Below are 22,309 nucleotides of genomic sequence, written 5' to 3' on the forward strand. Positions count from 1 at the left end.
CAGGAGGATCTCACGCGACGATTCACATCTGATCGGTCCAGGGACCGATCAGGAGAGTCTCAACCTCTTCAACCTCTCTGTTCGATCTCTGATCGGTCCAAGGACCGATCAGCTCTCTATGGTTCGCAGGAAGGCCCCTGATCGATCCGAGCACCGATCAGAGGGTTTCCTGATCGGTCAAGGGGACCGATCAGACCTTTTTTTGTGCGTTAAAATCGATCCTGATCGGACAGCCGTCCGATCAGATTACACTGTGCGCTACCCCTCATTAAATCCTCCTGATCTCCTCTCTTCCCGATCTTCTTCTTTCTCACAACCCTAGCCGACCGACGCCCCGACGCCCCTTTCTTCCTCCCGTATTCTCGACCCATCGTCTTCTAAAAGCCGAAGGTCAAAATGGCACCGAGGTAATCTCTCGATCTCTAATCTCTACTGTTATTGTCTTTGGCAGTTCACGTTATCATGTTTCTTACGGTGACTGTGGTTTGTGTTTGGTGGTTTGCCCATGGCCGGTGCTCTCTCTTTGTTTCCCATTGTCCAAATGGTTAGGAAGAAACCCACTAGTGGTGAGGGTACCTCTAAGGAACCAACCGAGAAATCCAAATCCAAGTCCAAAGCTCCTGCTACCTCCCGACCTCAACCGGCTAGTTCGGGGAGATTCCCCAACCAACAATTTGAAAAATCATTTAAGGAGAGGACTTTCAAATTACTCCCTTGTCGATCTGTTGATAAGAAGTTCATGCAGGAATCTTGTCCCTCTATTTTAGAAACCATTGCCTACTACAAGCTCGATTCTTTGGTTTTTCTAGAAAGGGACATCAACTTTGATCTAGTATCTGAATTCTATAACAACCTTCATCAGACTCCTGATGGTAGTTATAGAACAAGAGTGGCTAAGCAAAACGTTGATCTCAACATAATTGCCTTCTTTGAGTATTTAGGTTGTCGTTTGTGTTCGGGGACGGTGTTCTCCATCTATCCTGTTTTGCCTGAACCCGTACCTCATCCTCTTAATGTCTCTTCTGACTCAATCCATGAGTACTTCTTTGGTCATCCGAGACTGGATGGTTTAGATGAGTTAGATGACGACTTTCCTACATTTGCAGCCCTTAGACTCTCTGCTCCTGACTACATCCTTTTCAAAGTTGTCACACAATGTCTTCTACCTATCACCTCTAAACCGTTGGCAGTAATTCGACCATATCACCGTCTGATGCTTTACGGGTTACGCCGACGCCTAGATTTCGATATTATGTCGAGTGTCTATATGCTCATCATATCCCATAGCGAACCGAGCACGACAACATCTATACCTTTGGGCATATAATTACCGATCGCCGAGTCCGGGTATTGACGCGTCTAGGGGAGGATAGTGAAGATGGTCGCAGATTGCCGACTGGGAAACGCGTCGCTTTTCCAAGTCCGAATCCTAAGTCGACGGGCGGTAGGTGGAAGGACGGAGGGCACCGGGTGAGCTACCACTTCCACGACAGTCGCTCGTCCTCCTTGCGCCGTATACGGCGAGGAGGATCCAGATCTGCTGGCGATCGGAGCCGGAGAGCGGCTCGGCCACGAGGAGATGGTGGTCTGCAGAGTTCATGGCCCGCGCCTCAGATCGACCGCTCGACAGAAATGATTGGCGACACATCGTGCATTTCTAGGATGGATGGCGTCCATCCACCTCCTCAAGACTCCAGCGGGCGGCTTCCTCGCGTGATGCCTTCAGATTCCACTCTTCCACCGATCATGGACGATCCTCTGACGAGGATGTGGCGACATTCTCATGCTTTGATTGTTTGTTGATACTATGTCTTTGATACATTTATCTGAACGGATGTTAATGTGTTTCTTATATTCATGCTATTTATGATGCTTCACTATTCATGATACACTTATGATGTTTCATATGCCATTGTTTTTCATATACCGTATTTTTTTATGTGGATTAAGATTGAGGCGTTATTGGTTAAGAGGGGGAGGTGCTTGTCAGTCTTATTCATTATTTTACACCTTTTCGGTGTTTGACAAAAAGGGGGAGAGAATAATTAAGTTTAGAGACGATTTGACCTCTTTGAATCAATATAAAAAAAAAGAGGAGAAGGTAACTGAGTTATATCCATCTTGGGAGATCTTAATTTCCAAATTACGGATATGAGAGTTTTTCCGATCTAAACTTAAATTGTGTTGTCAAACAACAAAGGGAGATTGTTGATACAACGACCGGATGTTGTTTGATGTTGACATCGATTTAAGTTCGAATCGATATTAAATTAACTCAGACTAATCAAGGTTGACTTGGTTAACCTGATTGACCTGATTGGGAAAAGTCCAAGCGAGGAGCTTGGCACCGGAAAGTCCCGTGAGTGAAGCGGGGAAAGTCTTAATCGATGTTAGCAATGGAAAGTCCCGGTGAGTGAAGCGAGGGGTGGGAAAGTCCTCTCGGGATGTTAGGCGATGGAAAGTCCCGTGAGTGAAGCGAGCACGGAAAGTCCCGTGAGTGAAACCAGCAATCGGAAGTCCAAGTGGAAGCTTGGCGTGTATGGTCGAGAGAGGGTTGGTGGACGCTCGACCGTCGAGTGAGGGCGAAGCTCGGAAGCTTGACTCGAGACTCCGGCTTTGGATCGATCGGTCGCAGACCGATCCGGGCATGATGGCGATCGGTGCAGCAGATCCGGTTACTGATCGATCGATCGGGCGCATCGATAACACCGCAGTGAGTATCCGGTCGGTCCCGGGGACCGATCAGGCAAAACCGCAAGACATCGAGTGTATATCGATCGTCCGGACCGACGCAACACTCGAGACATCAGGTGTATATCGATCGGTCCGGGACCGATCGCAAAACGAGAGCACATCGGTGTATCCGATCGGTCCGGGACCGATCGATAACTATCTCGAAGCACATCGAGGATACCGATCGGTCCGGACCGACCGGATGATCTCGAGGCGGCGGGTGGATACCGATCGGCTTACGACCGATCACTGAGTCCCGATCGGTCCACGGACCGATCAGCTTGGCGATTCGCGTGAGGTGGATCGGTCTTGGGACCGATCAGACAGCACTGATCGGTCACCGCACCGATCGCTGACGATAATAGCGTGATCGGCCACGACCGATCCAGATGGCTTGTTTTGCACGCGCTTTCTCTTATTGTTTCGATTCGCAATTGCTTTTACCTATTTCGTTTCTAACCATCTGCGTAAGCTTTCTCGAAGTTACAGGTTACAGATTACTTGATGTTGGGTGAATTCAAATTAAGGATCATTAGTGAAGGCGACGAAAAAGCTTTTCTGTGTCTCACCGTGGACAAACCAGCTTTTGGTAGCAACGTCTCGTTTGCGATCCGCCGTGCTTGGTCGAATCACTGACTCAGTCCGATAGGTTCAGCTCAGGTACCAAAGTGGAAACGAGGATGCCATCTGGTGGGAGCCGAGACAATCGTACAAGGAAGAAGCGTGATCTGGCGGACGCCGGGATTCGTTGGGATTTGCAGTGGATTGCGGGTTCGCGAGATCCGCTGAGCGCAGAGGCATATGAAGGTGGAGAGGAGGGCTCTCGTGATAATGCTTTTTGTGCTCTTCGCCGTGAAAAACACATGGAGAAAACTCTCGGAAGATCAAGCAAGGTGTGCTTGTTCTTCACTGATGAGGCGTGAGCTTCCTTCGATCATTTCACTTGAGCCACTACTGTAAGTCTTGTGCTTAATTTCTTACTGCTGTTAAAGACTTTGTGGAGAGGTTACTCCACCGAGAAGGAGAATCCTTTAGCCGGATAGCTTCCGGGGTGTGATCTACCGAAAGATCAAGAGGATTCGTCCACCTTACGGACACGCCGAGGAGTAGGGGCAAGTTATCCCCGAACCTCGTAAATCTCTGAGTTAGTGTGCTGTGCTTTCTTGTTTTAGTTTTCTAATTCCGCTGTGCTAACAAAGTTCTTGAAGAAATTTGTGTTTAGTGTTTTTCAAAGAGGCTATTCACCCCCCTCTAGCCATCTAAGGTCCCAACAAATAGTAGGTTCTTGCTTGCGTCTTTGTCGTTTGTAAGTAATAATATCTGGTGAAGACTGTGCTCCCAGTGACGGAGCATCTTTTCCCAGTGATGGGGCATCTTTTCTATTTTCTATGACATCCAGTGGAATAGGAGAAGAAATCACTTGAGGAACCACTTGAGGTACAAAGGAAGAGGTAATATTCTCCCCCTGAGGATGAGACTGAGGAGAATAATAGGACTCAGACTCAAAAAAAGTAACATCCTTCAAGATATATCTCGTCCTAGTAATAGGATCAAAACACTTGTAGCCTTTCTGGCAAGTAGAATACCCTATAAAAACTCCTCGTATAGAACGAGGATCAAGTTTAGAGGACTTGGGACCAAGAACATAAATAAAACAAAGAGAACCAAAAACCCGAGGTGTAAGGGAGAACAGAATAGTGAGAGGACACCGGTTCCCGAGACCTTTAGATGGCAATCGATTGATGAGATAAGCGACTATAAGAACAGCATCAGCCCAGAAATATTTGGGTAAGTGACGTTGAAATAAAAGTGCACGAGCTGTTTCAAGAATATGACGATTCTTTCTCTCGGCCACTCCATTTTGTTGTGTTGTGTAGGGGCAGGATGACTCATGAAGAATTCCCAAATCCTCAAGAAAAGTATTTAGAGACTGGGCAAAGTACTCACGGGCATTGTCAGAACGAAGAATCTTCACCTTTGAGTTAAATTGGGTTTCAACCATTCTACAAAAATTTTGAATAAGACGAGGAACTTCGTCCCTGGTTTTCATCAAATAAAGCCATGTACAGTGGGTGTAGTCATCAATAAAGGAGAGAAAATATCGATAGCCATCCAAAGAAGTCACAGGAGAGGGCCCCCACACATCCGAATGAACAAGATCAAATGGAGATAAACTCTTCTTTAAAGACTCAGAAAAATGTGTTCTACAATGTTTGGACAACTGACAGATTTCACATTGAAATGACTGAAGAGAAACAGAAAAGAAAAGACTAGGAAATAAAATTTTCAAAGACTGAAAAGACAAATGTCCCAACCGAGAATGCCACAAAAGAATTTCTTGATGCTTAGTTTCTAAACACTTGGCTGCATATTTCAGAGCAGATGTTGTTTCAAGCTGATAATAATAAAGACCCCCTACTTCACGGCCAGTCCCAATCGTCTGCTTGGTCTCGAGATCCTGGAAGACACAATGATCAGGGAAAAAGGTTACGGAGCAGTGTAGTTGTTTAGTAATGCTACTAACAGAAAGTAAATTAATAGAGACGGAAGAAACATGAAGTGTAGAGGATAGGAAAAAATGATCTGTAAGTTTTATGGAACCTTTGCCCGCAACAGTGACTTTGGTTCCATCTGCAATGATCATTTTCTCCTGCCCAGAGGATAAAGAGTAAGAAATAAAGGAGTTAGCAGCATTTGTCATGTGATCCGTAGCTCCTGAATCAATGACCCAGGGGCTGTAAAAGCTGGGACCAGTAACACTTAATCCCAGACCACGAATACCTGTGTGTGCTTGAAAGGGAGTAGAGTCTGCAGGAGTAGAGGCCGAAGATGAAGCCTGAAGTCGAGAGAGAAGATGCTGGAGATTAACAATATCAGTAGAAGACAGTCCAGTGGTAGAAGGCACAGAGGAACCAATAGTCTCTTTATTTTCTATCTTTTGGACAGCAATATTACTACTATTAGGAGCCTTCTTAGCATTGTGCTTAAATTTTTCAGGTTTCTTTTCTGGATATTTTTCCTAACAGAAATCTGAATCATGATTAGTCCTCTTGCAGTGCCGACAAAATCTGTCCCCTTGTCTTTTAGTCCCCCCAGGTCGGAACTTGTTTGCAGAACCAATAAAGACAGAGGTCTCCCCGATCGGAGGGCCTACAGCGGAAATCCCCTTGTTGTTCATGGTCCTTTTTCTACCTTCTTCACTTAGAATTTTGTAGTAAACCTGTTCTAGAGAGGGAGTAGGATCAAGACCAAGGATTTGCCCTTTTAAATTTTCGAACTTGTAAGGCCATCTAAAAATTTAATAATTCTGTCTTTTTCCAGAAGCTTTAAATATCTCTGATGATCATCCGTGGAACTCCAATTTTCCATCCGGTAGTAGTCAAACTCATCCCATAGCCCCTTCAGAGTAGCAAAATAATTGGTGACGGACATAGAACCTTGTTCAAGTTTGAAAATTTGACTGCTGATCTGATAAGTACGCAGCATATCATGTCGACGTCCATACATCTGCTCTAGTGTCTTCCACATGTCGTACGCTGTTTTGTTATGAAGAATGACTTGTTTGATGCCAGAATTAACAGAGTTAAGCATCCAAGTCATTAATTGAATATTGTCACGCCGCCAAGTGCGAAAGCTAGGATCCTTCTCATCTGGTTTTACTTTAGTGCCATGAAGAATATCAAGTTTATCATGGCCTTCGACATAAAGTTCAACAGCAACTGCCCAAGATGCATAATTTGTCTCAGACAATTTTTCTGATACGATCTGAAGACCGGATCCTCCAGTGCCTGTCATTGTGAAAACCGGTTGTACCTGTCCTGAAGAAGACATAGGGTTCACAGAAATCCCAGAGGATTCGCTAGCGTTGTCCGCCATTAAGATCACAAAAAAAATGTTTTTTTTCCTGGAAGGGCGGCGACAGCAGACTAGGCTGAAGAGAAGAGGAAAGGGGAAGTGCAGGAGGCAGAGAACTCTGGAACAGGAGGCAGCTTCTTGTGCTTTCTGTCCGACACTGCTGGAGGCTACTGCTGGTGGCTCTGGCCGGTGGCAGCGTCCGCGGCGTTGGGTGGACGGGAGGCGTCCGCGGCGTGCGCGAGATGAGAGGGCGTTCGCGAGCAGAGAGGGCGTGCGCGAGAAGAGAGAGCGTGCGCGAGCAGAGAGGGCGTCCGCGTGCGCGAGCAGAGAGGGCGGCGCCGTTCCCCTTCTCGCCTTCTCCAGTTCCACCGGCAGGCGATCGGCGAAGCAAGAGGCGCCTCTTGTGGTCGGCAGCAGGAAACCAGAGGCCAAACGCGCGGCCAGTAGGCAGCGATGAAGAAGGGAAGAGGAAAGCTTGGTCAGCGCTAGGGCAGAGAGGAAGAAGATGCGCCGGCGGCGGCGGCTAGGGTTAGGGTTAGGGATCAGAAATCTTGCTCTGATACCATGTTGAAATAAAGAGATTTTTAAATCATACATATTTCAGGAGAAATACATTCGTTTATATAACCACACAACCCTAAGCATCAACTTATTTACAAAAGATAAAAAGATTTATCTACCCTTGTTTCTTACAACATATATATATATAGCTTGAGCTCGGTTCATTATCCCTAAGCTCGAGCCCGGCTCAAGTTCGATTCGAGCTTTAGTTATTAAGCTCTAGTTCGGCTCGAGCTTGGCTTGAAAAAAGCTGGTTTAAAAATTAAATGAGCTTAGTTCAAGCTCGTTTAAGATAATTAGCAATAATATATATATATATATATATATAAACAAGTCTCTTAACGAACATGTTCGCGAGCTTATGAACCAAATAATGTTAAGCTCGAGCTCGGCTTGATAATATTTTCGAGCTCGAAATCAGGCTCGAGCTCGGCTCGTTAACTTAATCGAACAAACTTTTTTTCGAGCCGAGACCCGAATAGCTCGCGAGCGGCTTGGCTCATTTACACTCCTAGGAGTGCCGAAAGAACAGGGGTTGCTAGAGGTTGAACAACAGGATGAAGAAGTTCGGGAGGAGGGTGGGGGAGTTCCTAGTGAAGGAAGATTCCCGTAGCAGGGAAGGACATGGGCCGACGTTTTCAAAGACCATTAAAAGGTAAAGTTAGCAATTCCACTGGAACAATACGAGGCAATCGGAAGCAAGTTGCATTTTAAATATGATGACATTGAAACAGTGGATGAGACATTGAGCTTGTGTTGTGGGGTGCTTTATGGGGCGCCATCTTGGGTGAGGCGGAGTTGTGGCGATGGCCTCCCGATAGGGAGTTTCGTATACTTTTTTCATGCACAAGAGTGGATGGTTGTATATCGGTTTGACACGATGGTGGATCGAGACAAGGTGCTACTTGGAGGGCCGTATTTTGTGTATGGAATTCCAATCTTTTTGAACTTTATGCCAAGTTCTCTCTTCAATGAAGATGGGTTTCTCATCCCGGTGTGAATTTAGATCCATGGCCGGTCGCCAGACTGCTCGTCGCCGCGGGTGCTAAGCCTGATAGGTTCGGAGACTGGGAAACCACTTTACACGGATCAAATGACATAGACGAGAAAGGTTGGAGTATTTATCTCATGGTGGAAATTTCGGTCATTGGAGAAAGAGTTGCGAGCGTGCTAATCACATTGCTCACTGGAGTTCAACTTGATCTAAAGGTTGTCTATGAGATGGTGTCAGATGTTTGTGAAGATTGCCGAAGATGGGGCATTGGAAGGAGGCTTGTCACCAAAATTGTAATCGAACTAAACGGGAGGTAATGAAAATCACAATCAAAATAGGAGGCAGTGTTCTCAATCTGCAAGAGGGCATCGACGCTTATGATTTCATTGCCATACTCAACAGGGGAGTGGAACAACACAAGATATAAGGACAAGGGAGGGGTCGGAGGATATAAACCGGTTGGCAATTGTGGAGGCTTGCACCCCTATTGCGGTGGAGGCATTGCCGGCTCCGGATGAAGGCACTCGGGGGGTGGCGAGAACTGAGACGCAGGACATCACAACTATCCTCACGGGATGAAGTGCAAGAAGACGAAGTGGAGGTTGTTTCACACCCACCACAGAAGGGGCACCCGTACAACTACCAGTGCCTCCACCTTATCGGAGACGAGTGTCCAGGCGACCATTGTATCCTATAAGTCCTTAACTTCATCCTCATCGATGAGCAATGGGGCAACAAGCAAAGACATGGCAGGAGGTATGGTGATTCCGCAAAGCAATAGACAATTATGGGCGCGAGCAGCCGGATGGGTGTCAAATGAAGGTTGCGGCATGAAACATAATGGGCTTCCATAAGCACAAAGGAGTACAAGTAATGGTATTACTTGAGACAAAACTTACAGAAGCTTCCCTTAAGCCTATCATGATGCGACAATTTGTAGGTATGGGACAAGCTAATAATTTCAGTTTATCTAACCACTGTCGCATTTTTCTCTTATGGGATATGCCGTTGGTTTCTTTGGATTTACTCGTTATGGAGGAGCAATTTGTTCATTGTTGAATCACGGGTGGAAACTTCATCGTCACATTTATTTATGAACTTCATTCTATAGTAGCTTGGAGGCCTTTATGGGACTTTTTTACTACAATTGGATGGAACATTTATGAGCCGTGGCTTCTAATGGGTGATTTTTAACTCTCTTTTAACGGTCCAAGATAGGAGGGAGGATAATCAGTCACCAACTATGAGCTCCCTGACCTAGAGAGGTTTGTGCATTTGTGGTTTGGTGGATCTTCGATCAATTGGCTGTCGGTTGACTTGGACACGATACAGTATCTTGCAAACTGGATCGTACCCTAGTCAACCCACATTGGCTATTGGCGGATTATGAGAGTTATACAAAGTTTATGGCGGCTGGTTGTCTTTCGGATCACTCGTGATTTAGTCTCCATACTAGCAAGGGAGCAAGGGAGAGGGGGCTGAATAAGGCTTATGGAAATGGCCATTACAGGTTATGGCGAAGCTCACATGTTTGAAGGGTAAGCTGCGATTTCTGGATAAACAACACTTCCAACATATCTCGGAGAAAACGGCAAGGGCAAGGGAGTTAGAAGAAGCCCAATTGGGCTCTTGGAGCGCGCACGTGCACCGGGGGTTGGGGGTGGGGTGGGGTTGGGTGGTGAGTCTCCGAGTGAGTATGGAACATTAAGGAAGAAAGCTACTCTACTTGCGGAGGTGGAGAGGACTTTTTATCAACAAAGAACTAAGAGTGTTTATCTGAAGAATAGCGACAAGTGTACCAAGTTTTTTCATGATTTGGTGAAGCGCAACAACAAAAGGAATGCCATCATCACACTCACGAAATAGTCCGAGAAAGAGGTTGCCAATGAGTTTGTGATATATTTTCAAGGGTTGTTGGGTGCTAGTGAACCTTGTATTCCGTTGGACAATAGAAACATGGACGAGAGGAAGCTGCCCGAGGGTCAAAAGAAGGAGCTAACCTTGTCTGTGGCCGATGAGATTTAACTTGCACTATTTGATATATTTTCAAGGGTTGTTGGGTGCTAGCGAACCTTGTATTTCGTTGGACAATAGTAACATGGACGGGAGGAAGCTGTTCGAGGGTCAAAAGAAGGAGCTAACCTTGTCAGTGGCCGATGAGATTCACCTTGCAGTATTTGATATTGGGAAGGATAAAGCCCCCGATTCCGATGGGTTTAATGCCAAGTTCTTTACCTCAGCATGGGACACGGTAGGAGCAGAATTTTTGGTTGTAGTTTGTGAGTTTTTCTAGCATGGGCGGTTTTTCAAGCAATGGAATCACACCTTGATTGCGTTGATATCCAAATCTAATCATTCGCCATGGGTTTTGGACTTCCGTCCAATATCGTGTTGTATGGTCTTCTATAAGGTTATCTCAAAGGTGTTGGCGGGGAGGTTGGAGAAGGTGATGGATGCTTTATTAGATCCGGTGCAAGCGGCTTTTGTTCAAGGCTGCTCTATTGGGGTGAACATTAATCTTGCACAAAATTATTGAAGAAGTGTATGCCCGCAGACACATATTGCCAAGATGCATGATCAAGGTTGACTTGAAGAAGGCTTTCGATAGTGTTGATTGGGGTTTTCTTACGTCGGCACTCATTGGCTATGTTTTTCTCCAACAATTTCGAGCTTGGATTCATGAATGTGTCGCCATGCTCTCTTACTCTGTAAGTATCAATGGTGGTATGCATGGGTTTTTCGGTGGGAGGCGAGGTTTGAGGCAAGGAGATCCACTTTCACTCTTGCTTTTTGCGTTATGCTTGAAGGTTTTTTCTAGAGAGCTAAAGAAGGCATCACGACAACCCAATTTTCACTTTAATCCTATGTGTGGAGGTGTCTAAATTACACATTTAGCTTATGCCGATGATCTATTAATGTTTGCAAGGGCCAATACCTCTACAATCATTATCTTGGCGGAGGTGTCGAGAGATTTTGGTGACAAGGTTGGACTTCGGGCCAATCCATTGAAGTCCAATATTTACATGACCGGTGTGGATGAACAAGCTCGGCAACATATACTTTAAATCATCGGGTACTTTCCTATTTAGATATCTTGGTATTCCCCTAACCACGGAGAGGCTTCACATAGCTAACTATGGTTCTTTACTTGATGCGGTGGCAAAGAAGGTTGCGGAATGGCCAAAAGATACCTTATCTTATGTTGGCCGGTTGGAGTTGATATGTTCCGTGCTTCAAGGTGTTGAATTCTATTGACTTTCTATTCTTCTAATGCCTTGGGTGGTTGATAAACTCTATGGTATGTGTCGATCTTTTACTTGGTCTACTAAGCACCCACTGATCTCTTGGGCAACAATATGTTTACCGAAGGAAGGAGGTTATGGTCTTCAGGATTTGCGAGCTTGGAACAACGCTTTATTATGCCGGACGTTCTGGAATGTTTAAAATAAGATGGATTCACTTTGGGTTCGATAGGTGCATCACCACCATCTTAAAGGTGTAGATTTTTGGCATTGACAAGGAAAGCTGTCCGATTCTCCTTTGATCAAACGCATATTACAAATTCGGGATGATCTATTGCAAAGAACGGGTAGCCAAGGAGTGGCAAACATGAAGATGATAGAATGGTTTGCAAGGGAAAAGAAGGGGGCGGTCAACACATATGAATTGTTTAGACCTCGTGCCACCAAGGTTTATTGGGCGCTGATTGTTTGGAAGGCCGGTTTGCTACCTAAGCACCGGTTCACCCTTTGGTTGATGGCCCACGGACGGTTGAGGACAGTGGATAGATTGCCGTATGTACCCGACAAGTTGTGTTCTTTGTGCCGGTAGCAAGAGGAATCCAATTCCCACTTATGTTTACAGTGCCCAGTTTTGAGAGAGCTTTGGGACAAGGTGCGGGGTTGGTTGGACTTTCGCCATTTGATTTTTTCGGTCCAGCGATTATTCAGGGCATTCCGAAGGCTATATCGAGGCAACGGGCGATTTACAAAGGCCCGATACTTGGCGGTTTCTTGTATGGTTTTTCTGGTGTGGCAAACTCGCAACAAATGCCGTTTTGAGGGTGATGTTCCTTGTGTTGAGAGGTTCCGCAAAGTTCAGATTCATGTTTTTCGTTTCGTTGATACCTAGAGTAGTAGTGGCTTCTTGATGTTGCCTCTTAGTTCGTGGATGTCTAGAGTGTACTGGCTTTGTGATGGTGTTTTTCATTTCATTTCATAAACGTCTAGAGTTGTAATGATTTTGTGATCCTTGAGATATCTTAATATATATTTACCTTCCCCTAAAAAAGAATTGTCTAAGTTAGAGGAAACTCCATGGCTTTGAAAGTGGTCCAATATGTCCCAAATGATTGGAGTCTTTCTCCTTTATAGGCCTCGCGAGTGCCTGTCCAACAGCCTTTGCTATATGTCATTTGGCATTTTGGCGAGTCCAACTGTTGTCAGATGCTCCAATTCTATTTAGCTAAAGATGTGCCACCATAGAGTTGGTTCCATGTTGATTCCTCATATAAACTCCTGTATTACACTGGCCTTTACTATTTCAGATGCATGTCATTCATCCCATGGTCAATTCTACTTTCTCCCTCCCACTTCTAGACATTTTGTTAACAAGTAGATGACAATGTAATTTAGGGGTTTTGAATTTATGCAGGATAAAGGCAATGTGTGCTTGGGCGTCCTTAATGGAACTGAAGTACATGATGGATCAACAGTAATATTGGGAGGTAAATTACTATCAATCATTGCCATGTCTTCGCACTATATTCAACATTTATTTCAACTGCTGAATCACCCGACAAAATTGCCAAATAGAGGACTCGGGACATAATGAGTTAAATATTTATAAAACTCGATAAGCTCATTTATGTTTGTTTAACATTATAACATATATTAAATAAATAAACATAAACACTAGTGAACTTGACATGGTAATGCTCTTGAACAAAGCTTGACTGTAAATTTATCTATAAACTTATTTAAGATCCAACTATGACTGTGCTTCTTTTGTGTTTTGTGCAAATATAAAAGAAGTGAACTACATGTATCATATTTATACTCTATTTATATCTATTTTTCTTAATACCTTATAAATTTAAAATTTCTATAGTATGTTAAATATAAGAAAATGATATAAAGTTGATTTATTGGATGGATGTTTTAATTGAATCACAAGGACAACCTCTATCTGTTGCTGAGCTCTACTTGAGCTAAGAACTTTTTAATAAATGAGGCTAAGTATGCTTTTAACCTCTATAAGAGAAATCAACAAGCTCAAGCATAGTAAAGAGTCAAGTTTGGTCTGGCTCATTTACAGTCCAATGGACGATGCATTTGTGAAATTTAATTGAATTTGTCTCCTGTTTTGCTGGCAGACATTTCCTTGCGGGGGAAGCTCGTTGTTTACGACAATACACAGCAGAAAATAGGTTGGGTTCAGTCAGAGTGCGCTAAACCACAGAAATCTACTGGTTTCGCTTTCTTTGTCTAAGCTAGAAATTTGGACACTGAACGGCAACTACATGTTAATAGGAGTGATGGATGGAGCATGTTGAGTTTACTAAATATTTGATGATGTAAATATATGTTCGCTGTATCGAGGAATTCCCATGTAGGGCTTTACTTTTCCCCTCTTTGCAGACAAAAATATTGATAACTATTAATATTATAAAGACATTTAAAGTAAAGTTTGACTTGCCTTGTATATTATTTTTGATGGCCGTTTGGAAAAAACTGGTCAATGCCAATGGCCATGGTATAGAAGATGTGATTTAGTGAGTGGGTTTTCAGGTTTATATTTGTCAAGTTTAGTAATCAGTGTGAATGAATTCCACAAGGTACGATCCTATTTAAAATATTGTTTTTGATTTAAACTGTCACACTTACACCACATTGTAAATGAGGATTGAGAACTTATAGAAAATAGTTGCATTTGTTGCCAAATTAAATTTTATTCAATAGTACCAAATGTGCAATTACTAATAATTGTTCTTTCTTGTGATATGTTGACTAGTATGACTACAAACGTATTATTTTGCTTCATCATTGAAGGCAATGACATGTTCAATGCACAAATTTCTTTGACTAGGAGATGAACTTGAGGATAGTTCTTCAAAGACTAATACTATAGAGAGGTCTCTCAACCTAGAATCACTATTGGAGGATACGACAATACATGACGATTAGAACATTTACTGTGTCGATGTGATTAAGACTGTATAATTCTAATTGCTAGGACTCCTAAACTTGGCGCCAACATTAGATATGTGATGTCTTTAATATATTAGCCAATTTAAAAGAGTTGTACAAATAAAATATTCAATTTGAAGTATTAGGATGACTCTTTAAGAGACTCGGCCAACAATGTGACCATTATGAAATATGAAAAAAAGATAATAGCCTATACTGATAAGTTGTCAGAGTTAAACTCTGTTGTAATGCTTGCCCGATAAATTTGTCATTCATCATGAACAACAATATGATGAAAGGGAACTAAACTCTTAGAAAGTTGTTATCTATGTTAAGAAAGACTAAACTTAAGATTAGTAATTAGTTGAAAGGTGAGGTCCATCAAGTGGACAATGCCGCCAAATAAAAATAGAAGAAGCCCACGAAGCAAAGGTGCGAGGTGACAAGGAGATTTACTTAGAGGTCAGCCTAAACGTGAGGTATGACTCGAGAGTTGCAACTTTATTCGCAGTAGTTATCACTTCTCATCATCCTCATTATTGACTTTATTAACACAGTAGGGATTCTTTGGTCTGCAAATTACGGATCAAATGATGGTCCACTGATGTGGACTCTTGATTTAGAGTCTGCAATTTGCGGACCAGAGGATCTGCTCTCTTATTAACAAGGAGACACCGAATGCCGTTTGATGTTTTTATATTTTAATTTTAAAATAATAATGGTTTTTCTTTTTATAAATATAATATTTGTTATGAATGTTCTTGAAGTTGACATTCCATTATATGACACGAACATCAAACGGTTCAAAACTAATCATCTAAACACGACATGAGGAATGAGAATCACATATTTAAACTTCATTAGTATAGCTGGGATCCATTAGGTTCGCAATCATATGAGGACTAGAAGTTGTATTTACTTGTTTCCGCGAAGATACCACACCAGTGCTTCTTTTCCAGTTCACCGTGTGGAGTCCACCATATTAATATTAAGATGGGTCAATGAGAAGCTGCACCACTGCTTCCTCTCTTCTTCGCGGTGATAACAAATAATATTTATTATGTTTAGAGCGTTTTTAATAGTTAGAGTTCTAAATGAATTTTTTTTCAGATCCCAATATATCACATCAATAATATGAAAGTTCATTAAAATATCTTCAATGATTAAAGCTCTAAATGAATTTTCGTATAATCCAATTCATAGTATGAGTTGTATGACTTCATGCATATTGCATCAAATGAGAGACAAAAGAATATATTTATATTTTCACTATTATTTTTAAACTACAAACCTCAAACTTCATTTCTATAATAATTCAAAATTTTTTATTCAACTTTTTATATTTTACAAATCTTTCATAAATTTTACATTAAAAATGCCCTTAGTAAGAGTCAATGGAGAAATCATCGTCTATGCTGCCTCACTTGTGTAGTCTTATACTGATTTCGAGAGCATATTCTTGAAAGGATTATATATATACACAAAGAACACACAGAAAAGTCTTAGACATCATTGTTTGACAACATATTATTTTTCCACACGCACTAAAAGAGAAGTAGAGAAATCTTAAAACAATTTGATCCTCATGTAGCTATATCACCAATGGTCATGGTGTTCTGAAGTCCATGACATCAACCCTCTGTAATTGAACAATTTTTATTTGTAATCCAGATTATTATTATTATTATTATTTTTGTTAATTTTCACTTTTTAGTATTTAAAGTATTTTTAAAATTTTAAATATTTTTGATAATTTCTATCTTTTTTATATTTTTATATTTGAGTTTGTTTAGAAATTTTAGGACGGTGAATTTATTAATAATTTTTTATTTCTTTTAAAATTTCTTTCTTTTTTTTACAAGATAGGAATTGTAGTCTATATATTAGATTTTTTTTTAAAATTTGGATTATATGGTCTAGAGTCTATATAAACATTTGTTTAGTTTAGGGGTGTACACAATTTGAATCGAACTGAATAATATGACAAGATTAATATTTGAGTTCGAGCTCGAAAAATATATATATGATATTCAAAGATCAAAAATACAAATAGTTTTAGCTCGATCTTGATTCAAAATAAAATTTGAGCTCGAGTTCGATTTGAAATAAAATTTGAGCTCGATTTCGATTCGAATTGTTGGAACCTTGATTCAAGCATATTTGAACTATAATTTAAAATGACTTAAATTCGAATTCGATTCAAATTATTCAAATCTTAATTTGAATATATTTAAGTTAAAATTGTGTAAAAATAATTAGAATTTGATTCGAGTTTGGCTCGCGAGCGGCTCATGAATAATTGAACAAAATAGTATAAGTTCAAATTCGACTCGAAAAAATATTCGAACATGTTCGAGTTTAGCTCAAATTTGATAATTTTGAATATGAATAGAATATTTTTTGAGCAGGCTCAAAAAGCTCATGAATCGGCTCGATTTGTTTATACCTTTAGTTTAGCTATTTGAGGAATAATCCTTAGTTATCAAATAGTATTTCCTTTTTTCAAGAAAATATGGAGGATATTGATTATCTTTTCTTGTCTTCTCCTCAATTTCGGCTTCTCATCAGCTCGCAAGATAATCACTATTCTGCTCGGCGTTAGTTGATATTAAAGATTGTTGTGTCCGATTGAGAAAGCTGAGTGTTAGATCCAATGGAAAATTATTGTGGTCGTGGTTGTGCCAGGTAGGTTTCGACTGAGGAAGCCTTGCTCCGTGGTTGTAACACCCAAGACGAGATTGAGGATTTATAGAGGCAAGTTGTTTATCTTAGCGTTTAGTGAAAATGGTGCTAATTCGCGAAGATAGTGAGGAATGTCGTGGTAGGAAGGAGCCTTATGGAGGTCTGAGTTTTCATGTTAATATGTTCGTATTTTTTGATATGTTACCAACAAAGGGTTTCGTTGATTGGATTAATAAGGTGAAAGTAAAATTGGTTGCCTTCAAGCTCAAACGTCTAGCAACAGCATGGTGGGAGCACTTACAACGCTTACAAGACAAACAAGGCAAAACTAAGATCAAGGATTGAGAGAAGATGAAGAAAAAGAAAAAAGATCACTTTCTTCCTTTGGGGGTACACTCAAGCTTCGTTCTAAGGCCGATTAGGTTTTACCATGAAGGACGATAGCTTCAAGGTCCAAGATGACCTTGACGGATTTGAAGATGATTTGGAGGAAGAAGTTGATGAGATACTTTTATTGGTGCAGTTAGTACTAATAATCAAACTCAGGTTTTGATGTATGATAAAAAGTTAAAGTTAGATTACATGTTTTCTAATATATGGACCAAGTGTGTAGGCTGAAAGTGTTGATGGATTTAGAGGACCGGATATCAAGATGAAGTCCAATTAGGTTAGGAGGACCAGATAACTAACAGGAAGCCTAGATAGATCAGAGAGGATATGATATTCGACAAGAAGTCTAGTTGGGTCAGCATGACCTAACAACTGGCTGAAGTCCAGATGGGACATTTGATAGGAAGACTTAGTGGGTCAAGATATTAGATGACAAGTAAGTCTACAAATGATAAGTAAGATAAGCACTAGAGGAGAGATCCAGTGAGGATGATTCCCAGTGGGATTATAGGCGTTGGTCAAACTTAAATCTATTTTAGAAATATAAGTTGAGATCAAGACTAGATCTAGGTCATATTAGACATGATCTAATTCATAAATTTTATTATATGTGCTAACTCTATTTTGCAGGTAATTTTGTTATTTGGACTAACATGTTTTTGTAGGAGTTAAATACAAAAAATCATCTTTGTAGCTTATCCACTTTGGGACGCCTCCATCTATCTGAGGCACCTTCAGTCACTTACTTAGGGCGCCTCCAATTATTTAAGACACATCGAGCACTGTTCATTTGAAGTTGATTTTTTGCATTTAACTACTGTAAAAATATGTTAGTCTAAATAATAAAATTACATGCAAAATAGAGTTAGCATGCATAATAAAATTTATGAATTAGATCTTCTCTGATACAACAGAATCTAGTTTTGATCTGAACTCAGATTTTCAAAATGGATCTAAGTTGGACCAACGCTTACAGTCCCACTAGAACTCATCCTCACTGGATTTCTCTCCTCTTAAAAAGGTAGATTCGCTACCTTAACGACCCCCTAGTGTTGACCCCATGGATATGGAGGTAGGTAAATGCAGGTACACAGGTCATAGGCGCATGGTGGAGTAAACCCCAGGTCGTCAGTTTTTTAGAATTGACCCCTGGCCATTTTGCAGAGATGTTATGTGTCTACCGTCTGCACTACACCTTGGGGGCCTGGATCTCTCTCCTCTAGTACTTACCTTACTTATCATTTGTAGACTTATTTGTCATCAGATCTCTAACCACCAGGTATTCTTGCTAGATGTTCCATCTAGATTTTTGCCAATTGTCAACTATTGCTACCCAACTGGACTTCCTGTCAGATATCAATTTTTCTCTGATCTATCTAGGCTTCCTATCAGTTATCTGATCCTCCTTACCTAATTGACTTCAACCTAGTGTTTAGTCCTCTAGACCTATCAACACTTTTAGCCTGCACACTTGGTCCATATATTAGAAAACATATAATCTAACTTTAACCTTTTGTCATATGTCAAAATCTAAGTTTGATCATTAGTGTTGACTGCACTAACAATCTTCCCCCTTTTGATGTAATAGCGCATGGGTTAAATAAAAAAAATAACAACATAAATAACAACATGATTATTCTCCTAACCCATTATCCTCCCTCTTTAACATATATCAAAACATGCAGAGTATAAGTAAACAAGTAGCAAGCAATCAATAACATCCAAAGCAAAGATAAATCAAATAAGCATAATCCAAAAGAACAAGTCAAACGGATGCAACAAATACAATAGAAAGAGCACAAGCATATCTAAAAATATAAACCAAAAGATCTAGAAAGTCTAAGGCTCGTTAGCTGATGGGGGTGGAGAAGGGTGAATCAAATGTAAGGAAAGAATAAGGTCCTCTATCAGCTAAAATCCAGTAGTAACCTCCTTGTGGAGATTGAAAATTGATTGCCCGATGCAAGAGGAAGATTGCTGTAGAAGAGATGCTGACTCCTCTAGCCTAGCAACTTTCTCCTCCAAGGGTTTGGTAGTTGGAGGTGGGATAGACGCAAATAGGTTAGGAAGATGAAGTCTGACATCTCCTCCTTCGTTGCCTCGGTTGCCTCGGCTGGTACAGCTGGTGGGACACCTTCTCTCTAGGTCAGACCCCCCTGAACATCAACCTCTATATGTACTAAGGACAACTATCTCTGGCCAAAGATGTCATACCCACTTAGGGAAGTGAGTGTGCCTTGGGTGACATTTATCCTTATGCCTGAAAATAAGGATGTTAACATGTGGTAGTAGGACATATGTACTCATCCCCTAGTGACAATGCTAGATGCATGAATGATGTTATGAAAAATATGTAGTGCAATGTCTATTTCCAATCTCTAACATAATGCATACATAAAAAAGGAATGAGAAGGATGCATCATAGAAACATCTCTAGATGTGACTGACAAGATACATGTAGTAAGGACTCTATATAGAATATAGTCCTATACTCTTAGTGAGTGTGATTTAAAGTCAGTCACTATAGGAACTCTTTCTTCCCCAAAGAAATACAAATGTATAGTATTCAAAGTCATGTTGGAATAGAGCGTGCTAAATGGCAACTCCCTACTAGGGTAAAACAAAATGGGCAGGTAGATGGTCTCAATTATAAGTGATCACTTAGGACTGTAGGGAAAAATCTAAAATCTCTCCCAACAATTCTGGTAGAGAAGGTCAAGTCGTTTATCTGAACTAGGTTATTATAAAACTAAGCACACTGGGCTATGTTAACCGACTAGTTATAGTAAACTAGTCGATCAAGTTAGTAATATTCAATAACTTCAATAATGCTCATGTAATGACTAGTAAAATAAGCCCTATTTAGTATTGGGATTACAAGATTGTAAACATAGTCCCACATTGAAAACACATGAAAAATATCATGGGTTTATAAGAAAAAGATATTTCCATTGGCATAAGGCCTTTTGAGTAGAACCCAAGAGCAAAACCATGAGAGCTTATGCCCAAAGTTGATAATATCATACCATTATGGAGATATCTGAATTCTTTTCGATTCTACAATTGATATTAGAGCGAGTTCGCTCTTCACCAGACTAACCGCCGAAAGAAGCACGAGACAGAGCCATGATCCAAGATCCAAGATCCAAGATTGAACCATATGGGTGAAACCTTGAACAAAGTAGGGGAAGTTCTGAGCAGGTCAAGAGTGACCTAATGCTTGAGGGGAGATCCAGAGCAGGTCAAGAGTGACCTAATGCTTGAGGGGAGACACAGAGCAGGTCAAGAGTGACTCGATACTCGAGGGGAGGCCCTTAGTAGGTCAAAAGTGACTCGATACTAGGGGGGAATCCTATAGTCCTTTGTTTGGGGGGGGATTATTGGGATTGCAAGGTTGCAAACATAGTTCCACATTGAAAACACATGGAAAAGATCATGAGTTTATAAGAAAAAGATATCTCCATTGGCATGAAGCCTTTTGGATATAGCCCAAAAGCAAAACCATGAGGGCTTAGTCCCAACGTGGATAATATCATACTATTGTGGAGATATCTAAATTCTTTTCGATCCTACATTTAGATATCTAGTCTTAAGATGAACATATGTATGATCCATGAACCTAAGTCTGAGCTGCTTAGTAGGGAATTTATCATCACTAGAGGGGGTATCACTAGTAGTAGCAACAGGCGGATTAAAGGTCCGCTTTTTTCTAAACAAGCATATATTATAAACAATCTAAAAAAAAATTAGTGCTTTTAAGGAAATGATTTAAGTTTAGGGATTACCTAGGAGACCTTTTCCTAGATACACACGTGAAAAGTGGTGAACACATGGAGTTTTGAGGAGGTTGAAGGTGCATTCGTTGACGAGAATAGATGCAATTGGCGAAGCTTTGGTTTTCTCTAATGATTTATCTTTTGATTGGAAGCGCCTCTGTTGAGGGAGGGTGCCTTCAATCATGGAACCAGGGCACCTTCAGTGGTTTGAGGCACCTCGGGTGTGTTTTGATGAGAATTTTGCTCTAGCTTTTGTGAGGCATTTTGGTTGTTCCAAGGTGCCTCGAATGATCTTTAACTGGGGTGCCTCTGTTGGTCTGAGGCACCTCGGTTAGGTTTGGGCGGGAGTTTGGTCATCGCTATTGTGGGGGCCCCCGGTTGTTTCAGGGCGCCTCTAATTTTTTTTAGTATAATTTAAATTTAATTTAAGTTTAAATTAAGTTTAACTTAAATTTAAGTTAGATTTTAAAGTAAGTTTAGTTTAAGTTTAAATTTTAAGTTAAGTTTAATTTCAATTTAACTTTAAGTTTTTTTTAACTTACTTAAAAGATAATCATCTAAAAATTATCCTTGGATAAATGTCTAACTTTTTCTGACTTGAATGATATAAACGATCATTAAGTTTTGGAACAAGTTAGCCACAAATGGTTGATTTTTGTAAAAAAAAAAAAACTCCTTTTTGGTTTATGTTGATGCATTGTATCTACATCTGGAACATGGGGTACACCCTATGCATCTTATACTAGTATAAGTTTCACAGTACACAACCAAGTTAATTCCTAGGTGCTTGTGAGATGCCAAGGCTTCTAAGTCTATGGGAACATGGATTCTAGGGTTTTAACCTAGGCTAAGTCCAATTACTTTTGTAAAAAATAGTAGAATTTTTTTATGTTTGAAAAATAACAGCAAGTCCTACTCTATAATGCTCATACTTAATTGTTGTTGTAAATTACTAAATTCATATTCTGATAGTGGTTTAGTGAAAATGTCAACCAAATTTGATTTGGATTCAACATAGTTGCGTTCAATGTGTCCTTTGGCAACATGGTCCCTAACAAAGTGATGTTTAATTTTAATATGTTTTGTTCTTGAATGATGCACTAGAGTTTTGATTAAGAAAATTGAGCTTA

The 22,309-nt window shown here is 40.8% G+C and overlaps 1 protein-coding gene across 1 annotated transcript in view; it reads left to right on the forward strand.

Annotated features, from left to right (window-relative positions):
• LOC121996470 (aspartyl protease APCB1-like) overlaps positions 1 to 13,851 on the forward strand; it is a 28,785-nt gene extending 14,934 nt beyond the window's left edge. The window contains exons 8-9 of the mRNA XM_042550458.1: positions 12,797 to 12,869; positions 13,518 to 13,851. Of these exons, the coding sequence (XP_042406392.1) occupies positions 12,797 to 12,869; positions 13,518 to 13,633 (189 nt within the window). The 3' untranslated portion in view covers positions 13,634 to 13,851. The remainder of the gene's footprint in view (positions 1 to 12,796; positions 12,870 to 13,517) is intronic.
• Positions 13,852 to 22,309: the final 8,458 nt, after the last annotated feature.

Source organism: Zingiber officinale, chromosome 6A, assembly GCF_018446385.1.
Source record: "Zingiber officinale cultivar Zhangliang chromosome 6A, Zo_v1.1, whole genome shotgun sequence".
Classification (NCBI taxonomy): domain Eukaryota; kingdom Viridiplantae; phylum Streptophyta; class Magnoliopsida; order Zingiberales; family Zingiberaceae; genus Zingiber; species Zingiber officinale.